General features: G+C 44.3%; 2 protein-coding genes across 2 annotated transcripts in view; one reads left to right on the forward strand and one right to left on the reverse strand.

Annotated features, from left to right (window-relative positions):
- Positions 1-1,993, forward strand: part of PPME1 (protein phosphatase methylesterase 1) — an 88,116-nt gene extending 86,123 nt beyond the window's left edge. Inside the window, exon 14 of the mRNA XM_028115870.2 lies at positions 871-1,993. Coding sequence (XP_027971671.1) covers position 871 — 1 coding nt within the window. The 3' untranslated portion in view covers positions 872-1,993. The remainder of the gene's footprint in view (positions 1-870) is intronic.
- Positions 1,994-2,419: 426 nt separating this feature from the next.
- Positions 2,420-23,840, reverse strand: part of P4HA3 (prolyl 4-hydroxylase subunit alpha 3) — a 37,918-nt gene continuing 16,497 nt past the window's right edge. The window contains exons 5-13 of the mRNA XM_028115868.2: positions 20,607-20,658; positions 18,483-18,646; positions 18,065-18,241; positions 13,396-13,460; positions 11,860-12,019; positions 8,500-8,562; positions 4,920-4,988; positions 3,403-3,499; positions 2,420-2,592 (exon numbers count right to left, since the gene is read on the reverse strand). Coding sequence (XP_027971669.1) covers positions 2,522-2,592; positions 3,403-3,499; positions 4,920-4,988; positions 8,500-8,562; positions 11,860-12,019; positions 13,396-13,460; positions 18,065-18,241; positions 18,483-18,646; positions 20,607-20,658 — 918 coding nt within the window. The 3' untranslated portion in view covers positions 2,420-2,521. The remainder of the gene's footprint in view (positions 2,593-3,402; positions 3,500-4,919; positions 4,989-8,499; positions 8,563-11,859; positions 12,020-13,395; positions 13,461-18,064; positions 18,242-18,482; positions 18,647-20,606; positions 20,659-23,840) is intronic.

Below are 23,840 nucleotides of genomic sequence, written 5' to 3' on the forward strand. Positions count from 1 at the left end.
TCAGTCACCTGATCAGGATGTGTGATAATTGCCACATGTCAGACATTGCAAAAGTAGTGGTTCAAAGCACAAGGACTGGAGCCAGACTGGGACTTGGGCAGGTTACTTAACTGCACCTCTGCCTCCATATCTGTAAAACAGGCATAATACTGTACCGACCTCACAGGGTTGGGATGAACATGAAGTCATTGATACATATAGGCCCTTAGAACAGTGCCCCTAGAACGGTAAACTCGCCAAGTTCACCGTTGCTGTTATTAGCTAAGACCGACCCTGCAGTTCTGAGAAGGCTGGGCTCTGATGCCTGCAGCAGTAAAGAAGGGGAGCCGTGTTGCTCATAGACAGTAGCTTTCTGTTTCAGGCCCAGTCCTCTGGAGCCTCAGTATGTGACCGAGAGTAGCAGACCATGCCACCCCCAAATATGCCACTCTGGCACATTATTTTGAGCCATAGGCACTTGAAAAACAGCAAATGCAGGGAGCGGCTTTCTCTGAACTCCCCTTATCTGCCTAAAGACAGATCCTTCCAAAGGAAGTCAATTGTCATAAACCTCCTCCCTGGAAGTTTCCATAACTGGGAAAGATTGACTCTTACCACAGGAGAGACTAGAAGTAGACAGCACACCCAGACAGACTTTGTCACAAACTATCATACCTTGTTTTTCTAAGGGCCCATTCATCTTTCCTAAAAATCTCCCCTAAGAGTCCTACATCTCCTCCTCCCCTTTCCCTATTAAGATGATGTTTAATCCTGAATTCTAAGCCACCTAGGGGAGTTAGTCATTTTTCCCTCAGTGTCTCCCAATTATACATGAGGTATACATGTTCATAAAATTCTATTTTTCTCTTGTTAATCTGTCTTTTATTACAGAGGCCTCAGCTAAGAATACAGAAGGGTGCAAGTAAAATTCCCTTCCCTGCATGACAAAATTTAGTGATTTAGTGAGAGGATTTCCAGAATCTTGGCACACTCAGCAGAAATACTGAAGATGTGACCAGGTGCTCACTGAGGCCCTGGAGGAAGCTGGATATCACATCAGAACCCTTTCCTTAGGGGCCACAAGCTCTGGGAAGCAGAAATCCTGAAGTGCATGGTGCCGGGACAGGGCAGAGACAACACAGCATCCAACCACGCAGTCCTTCAACTGTGTGCCTTCTTTGTGTGCGAGACACACACTCCCGCCCTTGTTGAGAAACCTGAGCCAAGTTGCCTGGAATGTGCTCTGCATAAGTGCTCAAACATTACAGTCACTTATCAATACAGCCTTAGCTCATGCTAGGCCTTCTGCTGGGAAATGCTTCTCCTCATTAGACTCTACCTATAAAAATTCTACCAGTCCTCCAAAGCACAGCTCAAAAGATGCCTTTTTATTCATTTATCCAAAAATATTTGCTGAATGCCTACTTATTTGAACCAGACCTTCTTCTGGGGATACCAAGAGGAGGAAGGAGTGCAGAGTTTAGTGCAAGCAGCCAGGCAAATAAACAAATACTGAAATTCAGTGCAATGGGGGCTATTAGAGAAGCATGGACAAAGTATAGTGAGATCCTTAAAGCACTCACCCTGCAGGGAAGACAACTGACCACAAATGACTTGACTAATTTCAATTTGAGAAACGTGTTATGAAGAAAATAAAATCAGTTAACATGAAAGAAAACGGCTGGCAGTTCGCATGGTCAGGGAAGAAAGGTCTGTAGTGACATTGAGCCCAGAGTGGGATGACGAGAAGCATTTGGCCATGGGGGCAATTTGAGGGAGCAGCAAATGCAAAGACCTGAAAGGTGGGAACGATGCTGATGACGATGAGCATAGCGGTTTTAGGAACAAAAAGAATGTCATGTGTCTGGAATATAACAAGAGGGGGACTGGTGGGAGGTGAGCCAAGTTGAGATTATAGCATAAATACAATTTATATATATATTTTTTATTCAATGTTATAATGTAAGAATATTCTTGGTTGTGAAAAATGATTTGTAAACATTTTTAATGGCTGTATTAAAAAATCATCATATTAAAAAAAGAAGAAAGTTTCATTCTGCTTGAAAAAACAATCCTATGAGGTACACTCCTGTTAAGGAGACAGTCCCTGCTCAGTCTTCAGAAGTCAGTGGGGAGAAGGGCAAAAAGCCATGGGAGTTAGGCTAGCCCCCTCCTGTAGGTGTCCTCATTGCCACTTCTGGGCCCCTGTGGTCAAGGCTCAGAGTGGCAAAAACCCCACTGACCAAACCCCAGGGACTACTGATATATCCTGTTTCCATCATAGAGTGTCTGAGCCCCAGAAACTTCTCCCTCTAGCCCTCTGGCCCCCTTCTATGTATTGCCCATCCGTTCTACTCTGATGGTTTGAGAAGAATTCTCAGGTGTTCCCTGGTACAGACCACTTCCTTTTGCAGGGAACAAGCAATGCTGACAAGGCCCTCTTCCAGAAGGTAGCTCTCCTTTCTCCTCTCCTAGCCTGGCCTTTGGCTTCTGGCTTCTCCGGAAAGTCACAGGACTAGACCGGCTTCTCTCTGCCAACGTTTTAGTCTTTAGGGCTTGAGCTGCAGGGTCTGCGGAACTCCTGTCCATACTCATGTATCCACTTGTTGGCCACTGGGAGAGAATGGGGAAGAAGAAGAGAACAGGCTCAACATATCAGACAGCAGCAATGCTCACTCACAGGGTCACGCAAGGGCCACTTACACTCTGCACCTCACTTGCCTCACCCTAGTCCCAGCCCTGCAACAGACTACAAGATACCGCTTCTAGCAAAGATAAAGAGCAAAGAGGACACTGTCCCCTAGAAAAAGTCTCTGACAGGTCCTGTCTACTATAGACTAATTTTCAAACCTTGGGTACTAAGGTCACTCACGCTTCGTTGATGTAGCACCTAAAAGTCCACCCTCCCCCCGGTGCAATGAGAAAAAAGTGGTGGCTTGTCTTGGCAATGTCCGTCTCAGCATGAGAGTCTCTTGTCGACTTTTTCTGTCTTCAGAACTAAGTGCTTTTGGACACATATATGACATAAATACATCTGCTTATTTATCTATTTAGCTCTTCCTTGTGTGACCATCTCCACACGGGGAGGCACTAAATGGGACACATAGTGGCTTGATGGTTCTCTCCTGGGGTCAGAGGGCTGGCGCTTAGGACCATTTTCCTCCTCAGCTGTGCTCAGGAATCAAGGCCTGTCTGGTCAGGTCAATAAACTTTCACTGACACCTGCTCTGTGAGAGAATCTTTGCCCTTTAAGGCTTCCCAATCTTTGGGGGCAACTAACCCACAATCTGGCCATCTCAATATTAAGTGGCACTGTCATGAAGCTTTTGGAATGACAGGGCTATGCTATTTTCCATCCACCCCCTATTTGACTTTACTCTGAACCCCTCACCCCATTCTCATGCCCAGAAAGGCAGGCCTTACCCCACTTATCTCCCACCAGGACAGGACAGCCCGCATGAAGTGTGTCACCATCCCCTTCACCACTCCTGTGCAGATTCCACCAAAACAGTGCTGCATTCTGAAAACAAAAGGGCCCACCCCAGAGAGGGTCAGCCCAGAATTTCAGTCCTGTGGAAGGACATGACCATGACTAAGGACAAATGCATGTATATCATTAAACGAGAAAACTGTCCATGCAGATTGGGGGCAAGGCATGCATAACATGGCACAAGATGGCATAAGTTGCCATTCACCCATTCATTCATTCATGAATGCATCATTTATTGAGGGCCTGCTCCACTCCAGGCCCTAAGGAGGCAGAGACAAATCATATCCAGTTCTGCTCTCAGGAGCCCACAGTCTTATAGGAGAGACAGACATAAAAACAGAACAGGACAGTGTGGCAAGTGCTAGGAGAAAGGTGAACACATGATGTCATTGGATCCCAGAGGAGAGGCCCTCAGCAAAAACCACAAAGTGAAACAAAATATTCCTTATACAGTTAAGAACTTAATTCAGATGCTTACCCTTCCTCGGGCACTTACTAATAATACCCCCAGGAAGCAGGCTTTACCATACTCCCCACTTTACCAGCAATGAAGTTGAGGCTTCGGGGCTTTAAGTAATGCAACTAAGAAGGAGCGAAGTCGAGACTCAAACCCAGGTGTTTTGACAAATCCTGTATGTCCTTTTTTCCCGCTATGGACGGTTTTTTCCCCCTATACAATTCCTATAGACTTAGTTTAACCTTGCCCATTAGAAGCTGTCAAAGCCCAAGGTGACGAAGAGCTTTCCAGGCGGCACTGACAGCTTCTGCATTCCCAAGTCTAGAAGAGACACTAATCCCCTGAAGATTCCTAGATCCCGGCCTTTACTTAGGCAATGCTTACGATGTGCTTGGCACTGTGCTAAGTGTTTTATAGGCACAATATCATTTCTCTATCTTCATTTCATTCCTGAGTTAGGTAAGGGCTTTGAGGGAGCTTGATGGGTCTGAAACTGGGGGGAAATGAAACCTCTATCACACGGCCCTCCTCTGTGCCTCACGTGATCTCATAGTTCTTACTGCAATAGTTGTTACTGCTCGTTAACTTCTCTGCGAGCTCCTGGAGGACAAGGATTATGAGTTTTCCTCTGTACCCCAGTGCTTTCAGCCCTCAGTGTCCATTGAATGAATGCCTGAGGGGACCAGCTGCTCTAGAGGACCCAAGGGTCACTAAAAGAGAGTTCTTACCTTTGAGGAGTTCTATCGTAATAGAGAAGGCAGACATGTAATCATCTACTTCTAATATAAATAGTCATTAAATTTTGAAAATAGATGCACAAGTAACATGTGGTCATCTAAATTGAGGGATTAGCTTTGATTCTGAGAATCAGAGGAAAATATCTTTTTATCCCTCCTCCCAGGAATAAGCTTGCAAGCGCAGACAGCACAGAAGCTCAGGTGTTAGTTCTGCGCTCTCATTACCACCACGAGCTGGGACCGGACCCCCACTCACCTTGACCACGGGCACGCTAAAGTTGGCATAGATGAAGGCAGTGGCTCCTCCAGCTTCCACGGAGCTCAGCTACAATGCCGAAGAGTCAGCGTTGAAATAGCCCGACTACCCAGCTCTGCCCCACTTGACATCTGATGTCATTTGTGCAGAGAGTTCTTCCCGGGTTCCCCTATTTCAGCTCCAGGAGAAATACTTATTGAAAGATAATCACCCAATTTAGGAATTAAGGGAGCCTACACCCTGGCATCAGTGTTTGCCTGCAGGGCCGTAAGAGGACAGCCTTTAGGAACTCCTCCCTTTCTTCATCCTTACAGCTAACATCCTTATTGAGGGCTACAGTAAGTCGATTTGAAGTTTGAGACCCTCAGGAAGAAATCTAGTTTAAATCACAACCCAAGACACAAGAATGTTTCACAAAACATTCTTACTGCACGAGATACCCTTTGTTATTTTCCATTTTATTTTATTCTATTCCAGTTCAGATTTCTTAAATGCTGACCACATCCACTAAATTAATTTCACAGCCCACTAATGGATCATGACTGTGGCTTACAGAGCACTGTTTATATTACAATTAGTTTTCCAAGTTGGGCATTGTTAAGAACCACTGGTTGCAGCTTTGGCATGTTTCCCAGACCACTCATCCCACGCTAGGTAACCTCAGCTAAGGAGTTTCACCACTGGTATATTCTAGAATTGTAGATGTCTTCTCTTAATATGAAGACTTTTTTCTGATTGTCAAAGAAATATATAAAAACTTTAAAATACAGGAAAATACTTATATCACTCATCATATCATCGAGAAAAAAAAGCATGGTTGTAATTTACATACTAATAACGGGCATTTATTCAGCACTGACTACATGCTAGATGTTATACTAAGTCCTTACAGATACATTATCTTACTTATTCCTCACAACAGTCCTGTAAGTTAGAATTGATACTGTTATAATTCACATTTTACAGATGACGAAACTGTGTCTCAGAGAGATTAAGTACTTAACAAAAGGTTACATCACTCTTCGGTGACTGAGGCCAATTTGAACTGAGCCACTGCTAACTACAGAGTCCCTGCTCACAATTTTGTGCTATACCCTTGAACATTCAGGTTATTTCCAAATGTTTGCTATTATAAGCAACTCTTAGTGAGTAAAATCTTTTTTTTTTTTTTTTTTTATTTTACACTGTTCTCATAAGAAAGAGTCTGGGCCATTAGTATTACTGAGTCAAGAGTGTATGCATACATTGAATACTTTTGGTACGTACTGCTAAATTATTTTCTCACCAGCAGTGCAACATGACAGAGCCAGTCTGACCTCACCCTGTCTCTCAGAACGTTTGTGGATCCCACCACATTCACCTGTTAGGCGTTAGGACATTGGCACTTGTTAGAGGAAACTGAACTGACATGGTGATTCAGAACATGGTAGTGACGGTGGTGATTTTTAGCATTTCACGGCTCTCTGTGTAGCCCCTCGGGAAGGTCGATGAGAGCAACAATTTGCTCCTTGTGTTCAAGTAACTAATGGGATGATTCCGTTCTAAACCCTGTTGTCAGCAACTATGGGTGTAAGCAATATACACAGGGGAACCTGCACTTTCCTGCATTCCTTTACCTGCGGTTTTGCTGTATGGCGGAAAGGAATGACATCAAATTGAAAAGAGAATCTGACCTGTGTGCTATGAAGCTTCTGAGCAGGATTATGAGATCAGTGGAGTGGAAGTAAACCTTCCACAGTTTTGTACTGGGACTGATCTTATCTCTAGTTTGAATAAAAAATTAGTAACTTGATTTCAGCTCAGTCCTCTGCACATCTTATAGGTTATTTTCTCCCTACAATATTACGCTTAGATTCTCCACAAACCTTAATGTCTGTCGTTAGAAATGCTTGTAATGGTCTTTACCTACCTCAATCTGAAGATGAAAGAATTGGGATAACCTAGCACGTCCTAGGTCCCACGATGCCAATGCCCCTTTAAGGGGTCCTATACCTCCTTGTGGGATGCAATGATAGAAACCTATTGGATAAAACTTTACAGAGTGACATCCCCTCACATGATCTCATCAGATCCTCATGACAACCCTATGAGGAGGTGCAGGACAAGAAAATAAGCTCAAAGAATTGATGTGATTTGTGCTGAGGCCACATATTAAGTGGCAGAACTGGAACTAGGCCAACTAACTCTAAGTGCATTCCATTCCACTGTCACAAATGCTTATACTCAAATGTACACGCACACGTGTGTACACTCACCCCCCTCCACATACACACACTTGCATTTTGCCATTTAAAATTGCAGGACTCTTGCATCCATGCTACCCTTACCATAGTAACTGAGCCTCGGGAACCAGGGAACCAGCGGTAAGAGCTGTTAGGGAGGTAAAGAACAGAGAGATACTGGCCCCTAGATGTCCTATTCTTCGCTTGATACCAATATTCCTCACTACCTGTGACTTCCCATGCCATCTGGAGTCATCAGCCAGAGATACAACCAGCTGCTGATATAAGACATGCCCCCTGCCTGGAGAGCTGACATCCCTCTAATGCCTGATCAGAACACTCAGAATGACCACTAGAGGCCAGACACCACTGCAAGTGGCAGCCTTCTGGTTCTGCGGCAAGTATAAAACCCAGTCACAGGAAGAACTATGATGGAATCACCAGCACCACAGACCATAAAGTGTGGCCTCTGGTTGTCCTTTTTTGGCTGCCCTGTGGAGACAACACAGCACTGAGAAAAGAGGGAATGCTAGGGTGGGGGTGTGCTAGTCTAATGAGCCTGAAACCAGGACTTCATCTTTGGGTGTTATGTAGAGCCCTTCTATTAACGTGTTTATCCCTTCAGTTAACAGTCATACACCTCTTATAATTTAAGTGCCAGACGACTGAAATTATGACTGGTCCACAGAGAATGAAGTAAACCTACATGATCTGCAGGGAAGGGGGTAGGTGAAATAATAGCGACTAGGTTCAATTCCTAGGATCAGGTCAGAAATTAGGAGAGGAGGCCAATTTATTTGTTAAGGGGGTATACTGCAGATTTTATGGGGAGATTGGAAAGAGAATTTTCACTACATGTAAGACAGCAACACTTCCTGAATTTCTTAGCAGACATCTCTGTTCTTTCCTCCTGTAATCCTAGCTGTCTCCTTTCTCTTCCCTCTTTCCCCTCATGGCTCCACAACCTCATCTATGGATCCATGCTTTCCAACACCAACTAGTCTGTGTGACCTCAGAGAGAGACTCTCACAGCCCCTTCCTGTGTTGGTCAGGTCCTAGGCTCTCCTGGCCTTCGATGTAACCTTCAGTGTAACCCTACTTCCCATCCTAATCACTGCCTATGACAAGGTCATATTTAAGTCTATGCACTGTAAGCTCTTTGAGGGCAGGAACTCTGACTTCTATTTCTTTATCTCCTGTAGTGCCTATTAAAAATGCTGTCTGAAAGTCGCAAAAGTCTCAGAGATTTTTGTGCTGTATCAGATAAAATCAGTGCCTGATATTGCTTTGAAAACCATAAAAGAGGAGCAGTATAGTCATTAAATAAGAAGCCCTGGTCCATCGAAAGCAAGACTCACATAGATCATAAATGTTGCAACTCGGTTCCCAGACTTCATTCTGTACAGTGGGCTAGTTGGTGACTGAGACAAAAATAGAACATATCATTATTTTATGCAGATGGCACCAAAGTGACAGTCAGGATTCCCACATAATACAGGGAGAAAAATGGGGATGTCACAGACGGGATACAGCCTTGAGCCACACCCTTGCTGGCAGGTACTCACTTAAGTTTTTTTCTTTTGCTAATTTATTAGATACTCATTTAAGTGAATTGTATACAGTTGATCCTTGAACAATATGGGTTTAAACTGTGCAGGTCCACTTGTATGCAGGTTTTTTTTCAATGAGTATTGTAAATGTGTTCTCCTCACGATTTTCTTAATAACATTTTCTTTTATCTAGCTTACTTTATTGTAAGATTACAGTATATAAACATATAACATACAAAATGTGTTAATCAACACATGTTTATGTTATTGGTAAGGCTTCTAGTCAACAGTAGGCTATGAGTGTTTAAGTTTTGGGGAGTCAAAAGTTATATACAAATTCTTGGCTGTGCAAGGGGTTGGCCCACGTTGTTCAAGGGTCAACTGTACTAATCAAACAGAACGGCTTGTCAGTAGTGAAAGTACTATATGAGGTTAACTTCAGGTTCAGTGAAATAAAGAAATTAGTAGATACACTATTACAGATAATCATTCTATAGGAACACCAAGTCATTTGACTGAAGTTCCCAATTATTTGCTCAAGACACACTGTTGTCATAGTACAGTTCGACTGAGATATAATTTACATATCCTAAATTCACCCACTGTAAGGGTATCTTTCAGTGAGCTTTAGTAAATTTTAATAGTTGTACAGCACTCCCACAATTCAATTTTAGAACACTTGCCTCAGCTTAAAAAAGTTCCCTCGTGTCAGTCAGTCCCTATCCTACCCTCAACCTCGGGCAACCACCGGTGTGCTGTCTCTATAGTCTTGCCTTTTCTAGAAATTTCATATAAACAGAATCATAAAATATGTAGTCTTTTTTTGTTTGGCTTCTTTCACTTAGCATAGAGTTTTTATGGTGCATCTGTATTGTTGGATGTATCAGTAGTTAGTTCATTCCTTTTTATTGCTGAGTAGTATTCCATTCTGTAGATGTAGAAAATTTTGTTTGTCCATTCACCTGAATGGGTTGTTTATAATTCTTAGCTATTACCAATAAATCTGTTATAAACATTCTTGTACACATGTTTGTATGGACATATTTTCCTTTTCTCTTGGGTAAAATACTTAGGAGTGGAATGGCTGCATCATATGTAGGTGTATGTTTAACTTTTTAAGAAACTGCCAAACTGGGGCGCCTGGGTGGCTCAGTCAGTTAAGCGTCTGCCTTCAGCTCAGGTCATGATCCCGGGTCCTGGGCTCAAGCCCTGCTTTGTCGGGCTCCCTGCTCTGCAGGGAGTCTGCTTCTCCCTCTTCTTCTGCCCCTCCATCCTACTCATGGTCTCTTATCTCTCAAATAAAAAAATCTTTAAAAAAAAAAGACCGCCAGGGGCGCCTGGGTGGCTCAGTCATTAAGCGCCTGCCTTCAGCTCAGGTCATGATCCCAGGGTCCTGGGATCGAGCCCCACATCGGGCTCCCTGCTCCGCAGGAAGCCTGCTTCTCCCTCTCCCACTCCCCCTGCATGTGTTCCTCCTCTTGCTGTATCTCTCTCTGTCAAATAAATAAAATATTAAAAAAAAAAACGCCAAATTGTTTTCCAAAGTGGCTGTACCATTTCACATTCCCATCAGCAATGTATGAAAGTTTGAGTTCCTCCACATCTCCATCAACACTTGATATGATCTGTCTTTTTTTATTTTAGCCACCGTAATAGAAATATGGTGCTGTCTCATTGTGGTTTTAATTTCTAGTTCCCTAATGACATTGAGTATGTTTTCATGTGCTTATTAGCCATTCATTTATTTCATTATTCAAAATATTAATTTAAATAAGCCCATTTTTAAAAAATTGCGTTAAGAGATGCCTGGCTGGCTCAGTAGATGAAGCATGCAACTCTTGATTTCAGGTTTGGGAGTTCAAGTCCCACACTGGTCATAGGGCCTACTTAGATAGATAGATGATAGATAGATAGATAATAGATAAAAGAAAAAATTGAGTTGTCTTATTTTTTTAAAAGATTTTATTTATTTACTTATTTGAGAGAGAGACAGAGAGAGAGCACGGGGGTAGAGGCAGAGTGAGAGGGAGAAGCAGATTCCCTGCTAAGCACGGAACCCGACAAAGCAGGGCACAATCCCAGGACTCTGAGATCATGACCTGAGCCAAAGTCAGACACTTAACCGACTGAGCCACCCAGCTGCCCCTGAATTATCTTATTATTGAATTATAAGTTCTTTATATATTTTGGATACAAGTCCTTTGTCAGATACAGAATTTGTAAATGTTTTCTCCTAGTTAATGGCTTGTCTTTTCATTTCCTAAGGGTGTTTGTGAAAAGCAAATGATTTTAATTTTGATGAGGTCCAATTTATCACTTTTATTTTTCTTTTATGGATCATGCTTTGTTAATTTTTGTATATGGTGTGAGGTAAGGGTCTAAAGTTGTTGTTGTTGTTGTTGTTGTTATTTTGCAAGTAGATATCCAGTTGTCCCAGCACCATTTGTTGGAAAGGGTATCTTTTCCTCATTGAATTTCCGTGGCACCTTTGTGAAAAATCAATTGACCGTAAATGCGTGAGTTTATCTGGACTTGGTTCTGTTCCACTGACCTATGTGTCTATCCTATATCTGTCCCACATGGCCCTGATTACTGTAGCTCTGTATTACATTTTGAAATCAAGTAGTGTGTGTCCTCTAACTTTGTTCTTTTTCAAAATTTTGGCTCTCCTGGGTCCTTTGTATTTCCATATACATTTTAGGATCAGCTTATTGATTCCTATAAAAATAAGCCTCCTACATTTTTGATAAAGTTTGGGTTGAATCTACAGATCAATTTTGGGGAGATCTTCAAATCCTCAAAAATTATTTACTGAGTACATATCAGCAAAGATGGGCAATTGAGATCATGAGAAAAGGAAAGTGACTGAAAGAAGGATAATCTTCACTGGGAAGTCCCTGGGTGAAGTGAGATAGAAGACTCCATGACAGGCCACATTCTTCTTCCCACTAGCAAATTTTGGAAAGGGGGGATGGTGGCCCAAAAGGAAATGAGTCAGCAGCAGCAATCCACTTGAAACCAAGGTTTTCAGACCTTCCTGGAACAAGAGCCTTTGTTCTAAGATTTCACTTGGTATTCCCTGAGAATATTATAAGGGCTCTGCCTTAGAGAAATAAATAATACCCTGGTTCCCTACCACAGGAGGTTGATCATTGACCCTGTAGTTACCGTAGCATGGTCAAAGTGAGGCTCATAGTGACCACCAATTCCATAATTCACCACCTGGAGGTACTCTGCGTAGGGAGTCTGGACATCAAGGCCTGTGAGGGCACCAATGCGATGGTCAAGGGTCACCAGCAGGGGGTCGACGGTGTCCTTCAGCCAGGCACTAAAACACACCACAGGTTGTAGCATCAATGATCTGATGCCAGAAATGACTAAGTCTGTGAATGAATGAGTTCTATCAACTGCCAGAAGGAAGGAAGGAAGGAAGGAAGGAAGGAAGGAAGGAAGGAAGGCAGGCTGAAGAAACAGCATAAACACAGACATGGAGTTATAACAATATACAGTCTGTATAAGTGTGGGAGCATTTGGTCTATGAAAGAAGTAATGGGAGACAAGGATGGAAAAGTACATTCAGGACCTGTTGTAAAAAGCTGAGGACACCATGGTCATAAAACTGGTCTTTGTGGGTGGTAGATAGTCAGTGAAGGTTCATGGACAGGAAAGTGATTTGGTGACTAGGAGTTCACTGATGACCTTTGAAGGACCAGTTCCAGTGAAGTTGTGAGGACAGAACCAAAATTCAAAGGGATACAGAGTGATGGTAGGGAAAGAGGAGGCAGCGAGGGTCTCAGGTTCTTCACCTGAAAAGTAAAGAGAATACCACCTACTCCCTTAAAAGCAGTGAATCTAAGTAGAAGGTCAGATTTTTCTCTTTGACGCTACAATGTCAGAAAGGTTAGAAAAGCAATAAAGTGAGGCCATATGGACCTCCCAAAGTTTAGAGAATAACTCCTAGTGTGAAAGGTCCCTAAATGTACCAGACCAAAGAAGTTAAGGTTAAGCCCAGTGATTCTGAATCAAAGCTTTCATTATTCACCTCACTTCCCAGACAACAAAACTATCCACTCATCCTGAGGTCTGGCCTCTCCCCAAAGATGCTGTTGTCACCGTCTCCCATGGCTCTGATGGGGACTCCTCCTGTTACTCATCATAAGTCCTGTCTTTACAATACAATCAAGGACTGCAAGGGGGTGGGGCCAGAAATGGAGGGGAGAGGATAAAGCTGGGCTTTCACAGCTGAATCTGCCTCCCTAAAAGCCAGGTCCAGAGATTCCGGCCACCCTTCTTGCCTGAATGTTGGCACGTCATGCTTTGAATATGAGTCAGGAGGCTGGAATGGAACCTTATAAAGTCAAATTCCAAATGGGAACAGAACTGAATTCTCTGGAAAAGCAATCCTGGCTAGGAGAACATCTACACACCTAATTTCTAGTTCCCAGCATAAAAGCTTTGTTAAGTCTCTCCCTAAGGGCCTCCTAGTTAAGTCCTCAGACCCTAGAATAACCTGTGAAAGGGCCTTGGGGGAGGGGAGTGGAAATTTCTCCCTCTCAACAAGAATGTACAGATATAAACATGAACTATGGATTCTCTAGCAGCATCTCTGGATGGCTGTTGCTGACCTTCAGTCAGCTGTGCCACAGGCCCAAGGGCAGGCAGCAAGTATGACCAGAGCCCCTGCCAAGGAAGGATGCCTCATACCTTTTGCTGATTCGGTACTCCACTGGCAACTGCTTCTCCCCGGATGCCACCACAGACCTCTGTAGCTGATGTGGAGGACGTAAGAGAAAGTAGGTATCAAGGACAGTGTGAAGGGAAGGACTCTGTCATTTCCATAGACATGCCCCTCTCTTCAAAGGAAACCTAACAATCGCCAGTTCCTCCCTAATTTCAAATATTTTGCACATGCTGTGAATTTAGTGATCGCTATCGATCTCAAAAACAAAAGATAATAAGTGACCAAAAAATCTGAGTCGAAAATAACCTTTAGCGGCATGTCTGGTAGACAGTAAGCACCCAGTAAAAGCTTGCTGAACTGAAGTAAAGTGATATTTGAATCCCTTCTGCATCTGAGACTGTGAGTTCTGTCAGAACAGGTGCTGTTTCTCACTCATCTTTGTATCCTAGTGGCACAGGGCCTGGCCTACAGTAAGCACTTAGTGTTTGTCATATTAAATGAACACCTCCAACGAGGAAACTCTCCACCCTCAGAGGTAGCCCACTCCCCTGAACAATTCCGACAAAGCCATTCCTTATTAAGAATCAAAATCTGGGGGCACCTGGGTGGCTCAGTCAGTTAAGCGGCTGCCTTGGACTCAGGTCATGATCCCAGGGTCCTGGGATCGAGCCCCGCATCGAGCCCACATCGGGCTCCCGGCTCAGCGGGAAGCCTGCTTCTCCCTCTCCCACTCCCCCTGCTTGTGTTCCTTCTCTCGCTGTCTCTCTCTCTGTCAAATAAATAAATGAAATCTTAAAAAAAAAAAAAAAAGAATCAAAATCTGTTTTGCTGCAACTGCCTTCATTATGTGGGGAAAAAATCCCAAACAGGTTCAATGTCACTAATTTAACTAAATGTTTCTATTTTGTTCTGAATGTCTAGATATGAATTTTAAATTCTTTTTAAATAAAGTGGCTTCTAACCGCAAAAGCACTGTACCAGGGACAGAAAGAGAAAGATTTACATAAGGATGTGTCTACTTCTGTATCTGTCATCAGAATGTCAACTCCATAAGGGCAAGTCTTTTGTCAGTGTCCCTAGAGTCCAGAGAAGGCCTGGAAGGGAGTAGGTGCTCAATATTGGTGAAAGGAACAAATGAATGAATGAATGAATGAACCAGAGTCCTGTGGTTAATGATCCAGCCCTGGCACTTCACACGCAGTCAGAGCAGAGCACGGGGCAATGAACTGCACAAGACACACACCCTCTCCCTTCTTGGAGGCTTCTGTAATATTATTATTCCTGCTGCTAAACCAGGAAGACAACTTTGGAAAAGTCTTTTTGTTTCCTTGAACCCGTTTCCTCAGCTATAAAATGCAGTATGTGAACAACGCCTTCTTGGGAGTTCCTTCCAGCCTATCTTCTATGGTATCAGGATGCAGGGCATCAGTAGGTGACTGATAATGCCTCTGTCTAGTCCTTCACCCAGCATCCTCCCCTGGGCTCCTTGTAGAGGAGAGAGGAGAGATTCTTAGAGGAGTTGCTGCCTTATGTTCTTCTAGGGTAACATCAGTGATTTAAAGAAAAATACTAGGGAATCTCCATTCCATCCCTGTCCCCAGTAAGGAGCCACCTTGCACTTAATTCCTTTAACAATTATTTATTGTACACCAGCAAGTCGTTCACTTTTGGGGACAAATATTTATTGGTTGTTCTCTGTGCTGAGTAACACGCTAGGCATTGGAAATACAGCATATGGAGCAGATGTAAGTCATGCAATGGGGCCATAATGGACAAGTACAGGGCACTAAGAGAATATTAAGAAGGATCATCTAGTCCCTTATGAGGGACAGGAAGTCTTCCCAGGATACCCAAAAGACAACTGGAATCATACAGGTGAAAAGAGGCCAAGGAGAGAGTGACTTAGAGAGAAGAGTGTGTGTGCAGAGGTTAGGGGGAGCATGGCCCATTCGCTGAGATGCAAGTTGTTTAGTGTGGCTGGGGCGTCAAGTGCAAGGGGCACATGCTGTGGAGGGGTCAGCAGTAGCAGGCCAAGGAGCTTCATAACATTCAAGTGACCCATTCAAGAGTTTAAAGCAAGGGCTTACGTGGTCAGATGCAACCTTTTAAAAAGTAGCCTGGCTGCAATGGGCATAATGCAGGGCTAGGCATTTCAAGGACGACCTATGATCCCTACTAGATTATAGTCTAGTTGAGGAGACAGGATGCTAACCCCCAAAACAACTAGTGATACTAGACAACACAAAAATGGCAGAATAAATGAAAAAAAAAATCAAATACAGACAACTGGTGACAAAAAGCTTTGAGTTCAAAAGAGAGAGAGGTTCTTGTATGTGGCCCCAAAAAGTGCTCTGAAGAAAATATTCCTACTGAAAGAACCCACGAAAGTGGAGAATGACAGGGCTAGTGGGCAAAGGGAGGCATGAGGCTTCCACAGAGTCTTCATGAATGGGTAAGGATGTGGATGGAAGGTCAAGTGACAAGAGAGCAGTGTTTGGGTTGGGACGCAGATGAAGTAAATTCAAGCCTCAGGAGAGGCTTCAGTGGCTTGGGTTGAATTTAGTTTCCATGCGGCTGCCCCACCGTATAAGCCGAGGCTTATTCCCGGCGGAGCCTAAGACCGGACAGGGATCGGCGCCTCCACATCAGCCTCTGGGAAGAGGGAGAGTGGCGAAGTCTTTGCCTGCCAAATAGCTGACCTGGCCGGGCCGGACTGCTGGGTGGGCTGCGTGTCCTGCTACCACGACAGCCCAGTCGTTCTAAGGAAAAAGCACCTGCTGGCCAGATACTGCCGCTGGCTCACAGATGCGGAAGCTATTGAAGATACTTTGTTCCAACTGACGGGGGGGGAGCTTAATGCTCTCAAAAATTGCACAGATTCCAGACTTCACCGGAGGGGCTCCCGGATGAGATGACTTTTGCTACTCTTATCCCTCCGATCCATGTCTGCTAGTCAGAATCTTCCTTAAAATCAACAGGTCTGATCATGCCAATCTCCTGTTTAAACTGTCCAAGAGCTCCCCACCCCCGCCCCGGCCTCTGGGATCAAACCCAAGCTCCCCAGCACGGTATCTACGGCACTCCCTGAGGGCGTCTCACCGTCTGGCCTCATCTCTGATCACCTCCTAGCCTATCCCTTGCACGCTTGCGCCAGCAAGCTCCACCCCATTCTCTGAACACACCGCCTGCGGGGTCCTTGCACGTACTGTTTCGTCTTCCTGCCATACCCTTGGCCACCTTGTTACTCTGATGAATTTCACATCCACAGGGACACCTCCTCTGTTTTCCCCTCCTCTCGTCACCCAACTGCCTTTCCCTCACAGGAAGTCTCACTTTTGGATGCCGCCGTGGCACGGTGCCCTGCACAGTGTAGTATACATACCCGTTCTCCCCCGTTACACTGTGAGCTCCTAAAGGGAAAGGGCCAATGCCAAATCTGCGAATGTCCCACCCCCGGTACAGCGTCTGGTGCACAGCGGGCTTGGTTCCATTGACAAGTGGCCCAACGACCACCTGGATGAACAGGGCACCATCGAGGGCACGCACGATGACATAAGGAATTCTGAGACAGCCATTTAAAGAGGCAGCAAGCTTATAACGATGAGGTAGGCTGTGTTATTTTTCTCAATATTTGCCACCCTTCCTGGGGGAGGATTAAATGTCCTCTCCCGCTTGACATCAAGGTCGGCGCCACGGCTGGGAGAGCCCTCCCTGCAGGAGCATTAGACACACTCTCCCTGTTGACTGCGCTGGTGGCCCCATGGGGCCATGGATGGCCTCAACCAATGAAACAGGGGCAGAAGCAGGAGCTTTAGGAGCCAGCTAGCAGTTGGCCATCTCTGTCTTTTCTGTCTCCTGTGAGGCTGGAGGTGTCCCAGACGTAGGCGGCTCTGTCAGGCTGGGTCTCCAAGTGAAAACAGTTCTGCCCCCCAAGGGTAGCCAGCCAAGACAGGCACGTGGTGTAAGTAAGAAACAAACCTTTGTTGTTGTTGTGTTTGAGACTCGGGGGCTGTTTTGTTACTGACCATAATCTAGCCTACGTTAGCGGCCACAAGAAGGCAGAAGAACAGAACAGCCATCGACAGAACGCTGAGTTCCAGGTCTGGCTACAGCTACGCACCTGACCTTCATCAGGTCCCTTCCCCTCTCTGGGCCTCTGTTTCCTCTTTAACAAAATAATCTAGTTAAACTAGATAATCTTTCCACTCGGTAATCCTGTAAATCTGCACTAGAATATCACTCCTTGTCCATCATTTTACTCTTAAAAAAAAAAAAAAATTCTACCCATTATGTGGAATGACTGACATTGGGGAGGAGGGGGTCCTTTTGATTTTTTTAGGTTAAATTTACATATAATAATATGCACAGATTTCAAGTGTACGATTTGCTGAATTTTCACAAATGCACACAGCTGTGTACCCCACGTCCCTAAAACAAGATATTGAGAGCACATTTTCAACACCCCAGAAAATGCCCTTGTCCCCTTCCCCAGCCAATCCCCTCCCTCCAAAAGCAATGATTACTATGATTTTTTTTTTTTTTTACCATTGATTCGTTTTACGGAATGGTTAGCATTTTTAATTCCTGGACTGATAAAGTGTATAGTTGTTCAGGCTGCCTGTTCTCACATTCCTGAACCCCAGGCATGTGATGACACAAAGAGAAGTTTTGGCAGGCTTTGGGGACACTCACCCACGGTTCTGCAAGCCCTCTAATTTTCTGAGCCTCCACGTCACTGACAAAGTCATGGAAGAGAACAACATAGGGCTCCAGGTGGATGACCTCCTTCCGGACAGGCTGGAGCAGCAGGTAGGGGCTCGAATTTGTCTCATACGAACAGTAGAGGCTAGGGATCTGGTAGTGAGTAGGCTGGAAGAAAAGCCTAGAATCAGCATGAGAGATGAAGGGTCTAGGAACAGAAGCCAATGTAGGGAACCACGGCATAAAAAAACTGGCATGTGGGCGATTAAGAATGTGGTCACTCTGATGCTGTCCAAATGAGCTTTATGTTTCTAACGCATCAGCCTTTTCCCCTCACATCGTTCCAACACAACCTTCTCTTTCTCTAGCTAAGCCTGTTCGCCCTTTCTCTTTCCCTGAGGAATCCTACCTGGGATCCCAGGGTCTGACATAACCCCTCGTAGATGTCTCTGGTCTGCAGGTGGGGTACATTGGGCCTCTGGATGACAGCCTCAGCTACCACCTGGTTGGGGCTCTCTGCCAAAAGCTTTTCATATTTCAACACATTCCTGGCCATCCTCTTATTATCTGGGCCTGGAAGAAATCAGAGCAGGGAATAATACAGATTAACAAACAATGGTCTCAGTTTTCTCAAGTTTTTGTATAGCTTCCTGCCCACACACGACCAGCCACTGGACACCATGAAAAGCTGCCATGTCCATACACAGGAGGATGGTAAGGCCCTCACTCCCAGAAGAGTACCTGGTATTAAAAAAGACTGAGTTAGGCCCAGTAGATCTGAGGGTGCAAAGGACTTTGGGAAGGAAAGTGGTGCTGAACACTGTTAGACCAAGGGATGATAAGGATGGCAGCTCTAGGGTACCGTGATGGTAAGTTTCATGTATCGGGAAGAAGCTTCACTCCTTCCTTCCTTCCTTCCTTCCTTCCTTCCTTCCTTCGTTCCTTCCTTTCTTCGTGCCTGCCTGCCTGCCTGCCTTCATTTACCCATTCAGTAAATCTTCAGGGAATATCTACCATGCCCTGGATACTGTGCTAGAGGCTAACCTCCCAGAGTTTAGAGCCTAATGGAGAAAAGCTACATTAAATAACTACTCACAATGAAACCCGTAAATGCTATGAAAGAGAAGTCCAGAGAGCCAAAGCCTATAGCAGAGAGACCCAACCTATTCTTCCCTGGAGCAGTGAAAGCTAATCCATTCCCCAATCTACGAGATCCTTCAAAATCCCTAACTGGCCTACATACAGAGCAGTGTGGTATGAGACGGAGGGGTTCTAGACTTTGGTCTAGCCCGGGTTCCCACAGAGGTCTTGTGTCTTATCCGTGCCCACCTGTAGGCACCCACTGTGGCTGTAAGATGCCCCTCGGTTAGCAGCTCCCCATGGCCTGCTAGCCTCTGTCCTGAGCTTCAGTGCCTCTCAGAAGGACATGCTGGATTGTTCTAATGCTCCCAAAGCATCTTTCTCTGAGGAGCTCAGTGTATCTCTAGCCGCCACCACCACCACAACCACCACCCTGGCAAAAGAGCGGACGGACAGAAGTTACCATCCTTTTTGTAACAAGAGGCAAAATGAAGTTTGGGAGAATAGAAGCAATGAGCCCAAAACCCCAGTGAAAATACTGCAGAGCCAGAAATGGAACCGGCAATCCCAATTTGCTGTGTCCACTCCACCTACAACCGTGCGTGGTTTGGGTTCTCCGGGACAGGCAGAGATTTTAACAGAGCAAACACGAAGAAAGAGAGAAGGGTTGGGTTATCATTTTGCCTGTAGTAATTGCCCACATGTTTCCAGACCATATGGCTACTTCTACATCCTACTGTTTGCCCAATTATCAGACTGGAATAATGTTACTAAATGGATTCAGTAAAAAGCAATACAACTGTGAAGTCCTCTGTGAAATACTTTATAAATATTAAAATATCATAGTGATTATTTACTTACTTTGGTATCTCGGTATCTTATTAAAGGAAAACCTGGGAAGTCAGCTTCCACCAAAATTTTCACTAAAAATATCCAAGCAGAGAGCTAGGCTCGGAAATCTCCCTCCCATTTAACCGTGGTGACGTGCCCTGGGGGGAGTGTCGAAGCTGAACCCCCGCACTAACTGAGCAGGGTGCTTGACAGCCACGTGAGCTCTGGTTTAAAGGGAAGAGCTGCTATCTCTGTGGAAACAGCCGAAATCAGTCATCCCACAGAATCACTCTCCTTGCATGCACAGCTCTCATTGATCTCGTTTGCCACACACACACCCTCCTCCCCTGGTCCTGGCCTTGTTCCCGGCTGGGAGTGGAAGAGCAAAGGGACATGTTGATGCCTTCTTAGCATTTTCCCACAGACCAAAAAGCTTCCCCCTGATGCACTGATCAACAGCTAAGTAAGATTCGATCCAAAATTAGAAATGTGGCTTGGATTATAAAATTAGAGAAATAAAAACACATGGCTGTCTCGTCCTTGCAGGGATTAAGGGCCGGGAGCAGAAGGGATTTCCCAGTAAATCAGCGCTGTGGCTCATTCATCTTCCATCATTACATACTGTAGAGGAGAAACTCTCGGGAGAGGCTGAGGGCGCACGAAACATTGCCAGCCTATAAAACAAAAAGAAAGAAAGGAAAGGAGTTAACTACACTGAGGATATTTCCTTTGACCAAATCATTAAATGGATTAAAACAAAAAACAAAAAACAAAAAACTATAAAACACTCTTACCACCAGGAGACAATAAGACTCATTGAAATGAGCAGCAGACTAGAAATGTAGAAGTTCTCGGTCCTAATTCAGGATTTGCAGCCCTAATGCAACTCAGGTCTCCTCAGTGTCCTCATTTACAAATGACTCATTCCCACCCTTACCAGGGAAGGTAGAAAAATAAATGAAAATAAACTTTCTTAAAGTGCCCTCAAATCTTAAAGCATGCAAAACCACATAACTGCAGGGTGTTGTTATTTTGGTATACTTCATTATTAAGCTTAACAGGGAACTATAAAAACCCTAGTAAAAATATAATTTGTTCTCCAGGCTCAGTCCTTCCTAGAGTCGACAAAGGTAGTGGGAGGAAGGCAAAGGACGAACTAGACCTGAAACATTCCCACTGCATAGTAATGACCTCTCCCTGCCACCACCATTTGACCTTGAGCTACACAAGCTCAGAAGTACACAGGGGCTTTCCAGACAAACTGAGGAACAGAACCCAGTGTAGGTGGGCTGCCATCCTAACCTGGGCGCCCAGGAATGATGAACTGATAGAATTGTATTTCCTTCTGGCCATGTCATTTTTGCATGTTAAAAATTCATGTTTAAGATAAAAGCAACAAGAAGCACACTACGAAACACGAGAAACAGGAAAAAGAAATGCTCTGCTGAAACTCAGGGGCTCCAAGCACTTCAGATGACTGAGAGTGTACACAGTTAACAGGCATATTTGTTATACATTTCCATATCCTGATTGTTTCACTCTACATTGTTGCAGGTGGACTTTTTTTTTATCACTTCATAGTCTTCAGAGAGGGCATATTTTAACTGTGGTAAAAAATACACAACATAGGGGTGCCTGGGTGGCACAATCGGTTAGGTGTCCAACTCATGGTTCTGCTCAGGTCGTGATCTCATGGTTGAGAGATTGAGCCCTGCATGGGGCTCCACACTCAGCATGGAATTTGCTTGAGATTCTCTCCATCTCTCTCTGCCCCTCTGTGCTCTCTTCCTCTCTCTCTCTCTCAAATGTACACATAGATCTTTAAAAAAAAAAAAAAAAAAAACCATAACATAAATTTACCATCTTAGGGCGCCTGGGTGGCTCAGTTGTTTAAGCGACTGCCTTTGGCTCAGGTCATGATCCTGGAGTCCCGGGATCGAGTCCCGCATCGGGCTCCTTGCTCAGTGGGGAGTCTGCTTCTCCCTCTGACCCTCCCCCCTCTCGTGCTCTATCTCATTCTCTCTCTCAAATAAATAAAATCTTTAAAAAAAAAAGATTCTCTCAACCTTTTAAAAAAATTTTACCATCTTAACCATTTCTAAGTGTACAGTTCAGTAATGTTAACTATATTCACATTGTTGTGCAGCCAATCCCAAGAATTTTTCCATCTTGCAAATCTGAAACTCTGTACCCAACAAACAACTCTCAATTGCCCCCTTCCTTCAGCCCCTAGCAACCATCATTCTACTTTCTGTCTCTATAAATTTGATTCCTCTAGGTACTTCATATAAGTGCAATCATACAGTATTTGTCTTTTTATGACTGGCTTATTTTATTTAGCATAATGTCCTCAAGGTTCATCTATGTTGTAGCATGTATCAGAATTGCCTTTTCTTTTTAAGATTTTATTTATTTATTTATTTATTTATTTATTTATTTATTTGAGAGAGAGAGTGCATAGAGGGAGAGGGAGAAGGAGAAGAGCCCAACACGGGGCTCAATCCCAGAACCCCAAGACCATGACCTGAGCCAAAGACAGATGCTTAACTGACTGAGCCACCCAGGCGCCCCTAGAACTTCCTTCCTTTTTAAGGCTGATTATTAGTCCCTTGTATGTATAGACCACATTCTGTTTATCCATTCATCCCTCAGTGGACACTGGGGTTGCTTTCACCTCTTGGCTGCTGTGAATAGTGCTGCTATGAAGGTGGATATGCAAGAGAAAGAACATTTTTAATAGCCGCATTTCATTCCACCTAGAAGCTACATCACAGATGACCTGGACATAGATTGTTTGCACTTATTTAATACCATTAGTTATTCTGTTCCACACTTAACAGAGGGATAGTTAAGTACTGTATTGATATCTTAAAATGTCAGATTATGAACTCAAGGTTATAGCTTTTCAAACTCTTCTGAGATGAAGAGAACTAAAATACAACTTTACATATTTTTAAAACTCAAGGGCTCTTTCATGAGATAAAATTATATTTTATCAAGAACAAAGTTACTTTTGGGGCGCCGGGGTGACTCGGTTGGTTAAGCATCTGCCCTCGGCTCAGGTCATGATCCCAGGGTCCTGGGATCGAACCCCACATTGGGCTCCCTACTCAGTGGGGAGTCTGCTTCTCCCTCTCCCTCTCCCTCTGTCCCTCCACCTGCTCTCTCTCTCTCTCTCAAATAAATGAATAAAATCTTTAAAAAAAAAAAAAGAACAAAGTTACTTTTGCTGTCCCAGTTAAATTTCTTTGGAAATATGTACACTAAATAATGTTACATGAAAAAGGCGCACCTACGCCTGTAGTGTATAATATAATAATAGCTTACATTTGTTGAGTGCACATGTCATGAATGGTGTTAAGGGCTTTACATGTATTAGCTCATTTAATCCTCTCGACAACCCTTTGAGGTGATCATTGAAGGGGAGCAGAATAGGCCACCCCAAAATATGCCTCTTTGGCACAAGGATTTCGAGCTAATTATTTTGAGAAATGGCAGACATGGGAGAAGCTTTGAAAACCAGAGAAGTTACCCTTTTGTGATAGAAATTTACATTTATAAGGGAACCCTCCATTTGTAGGAGTGTCTCCCTCCATGTACCTGGAAAAGAAGGATGACTCTGAATCACAAGAGAATCTTTTTTTTTTTAAGGTATATTTATTTATTTTAGAGAGAGAGAGTGTGCGCACGCATGTGGGAGGGGGAGGGGCAGAGGGAGGTGGAGAGAGGGTCTCAAGCAGACTCCACGCCCAGCATGGAGCCCAACACAGGGCTCGATCTCATGACCCTGAGATCACTACCTGAGCTGAAACCAAGAGTCAGCCTCACTACACCACCCAGGTGCCCCTTGAATCAC

Source organism: Eumetopias jubatus, unplaced genomic scaffold (genome assembly GCF_037043125.1).
Source record: "Eumetopias jubatus isolate StellerSeaLion01/CBP00866 unplaced genomic scaffold, mEumJub1_p1.0 scaffold_13, whole genome shotgun sequence".
Classification (NCBI taxonomy): Eukaryota; Metazoa; Chordata; class Mammalia; order Carnivora; family Otariidae; genus Eumetopias; species Eumetopias jubatus.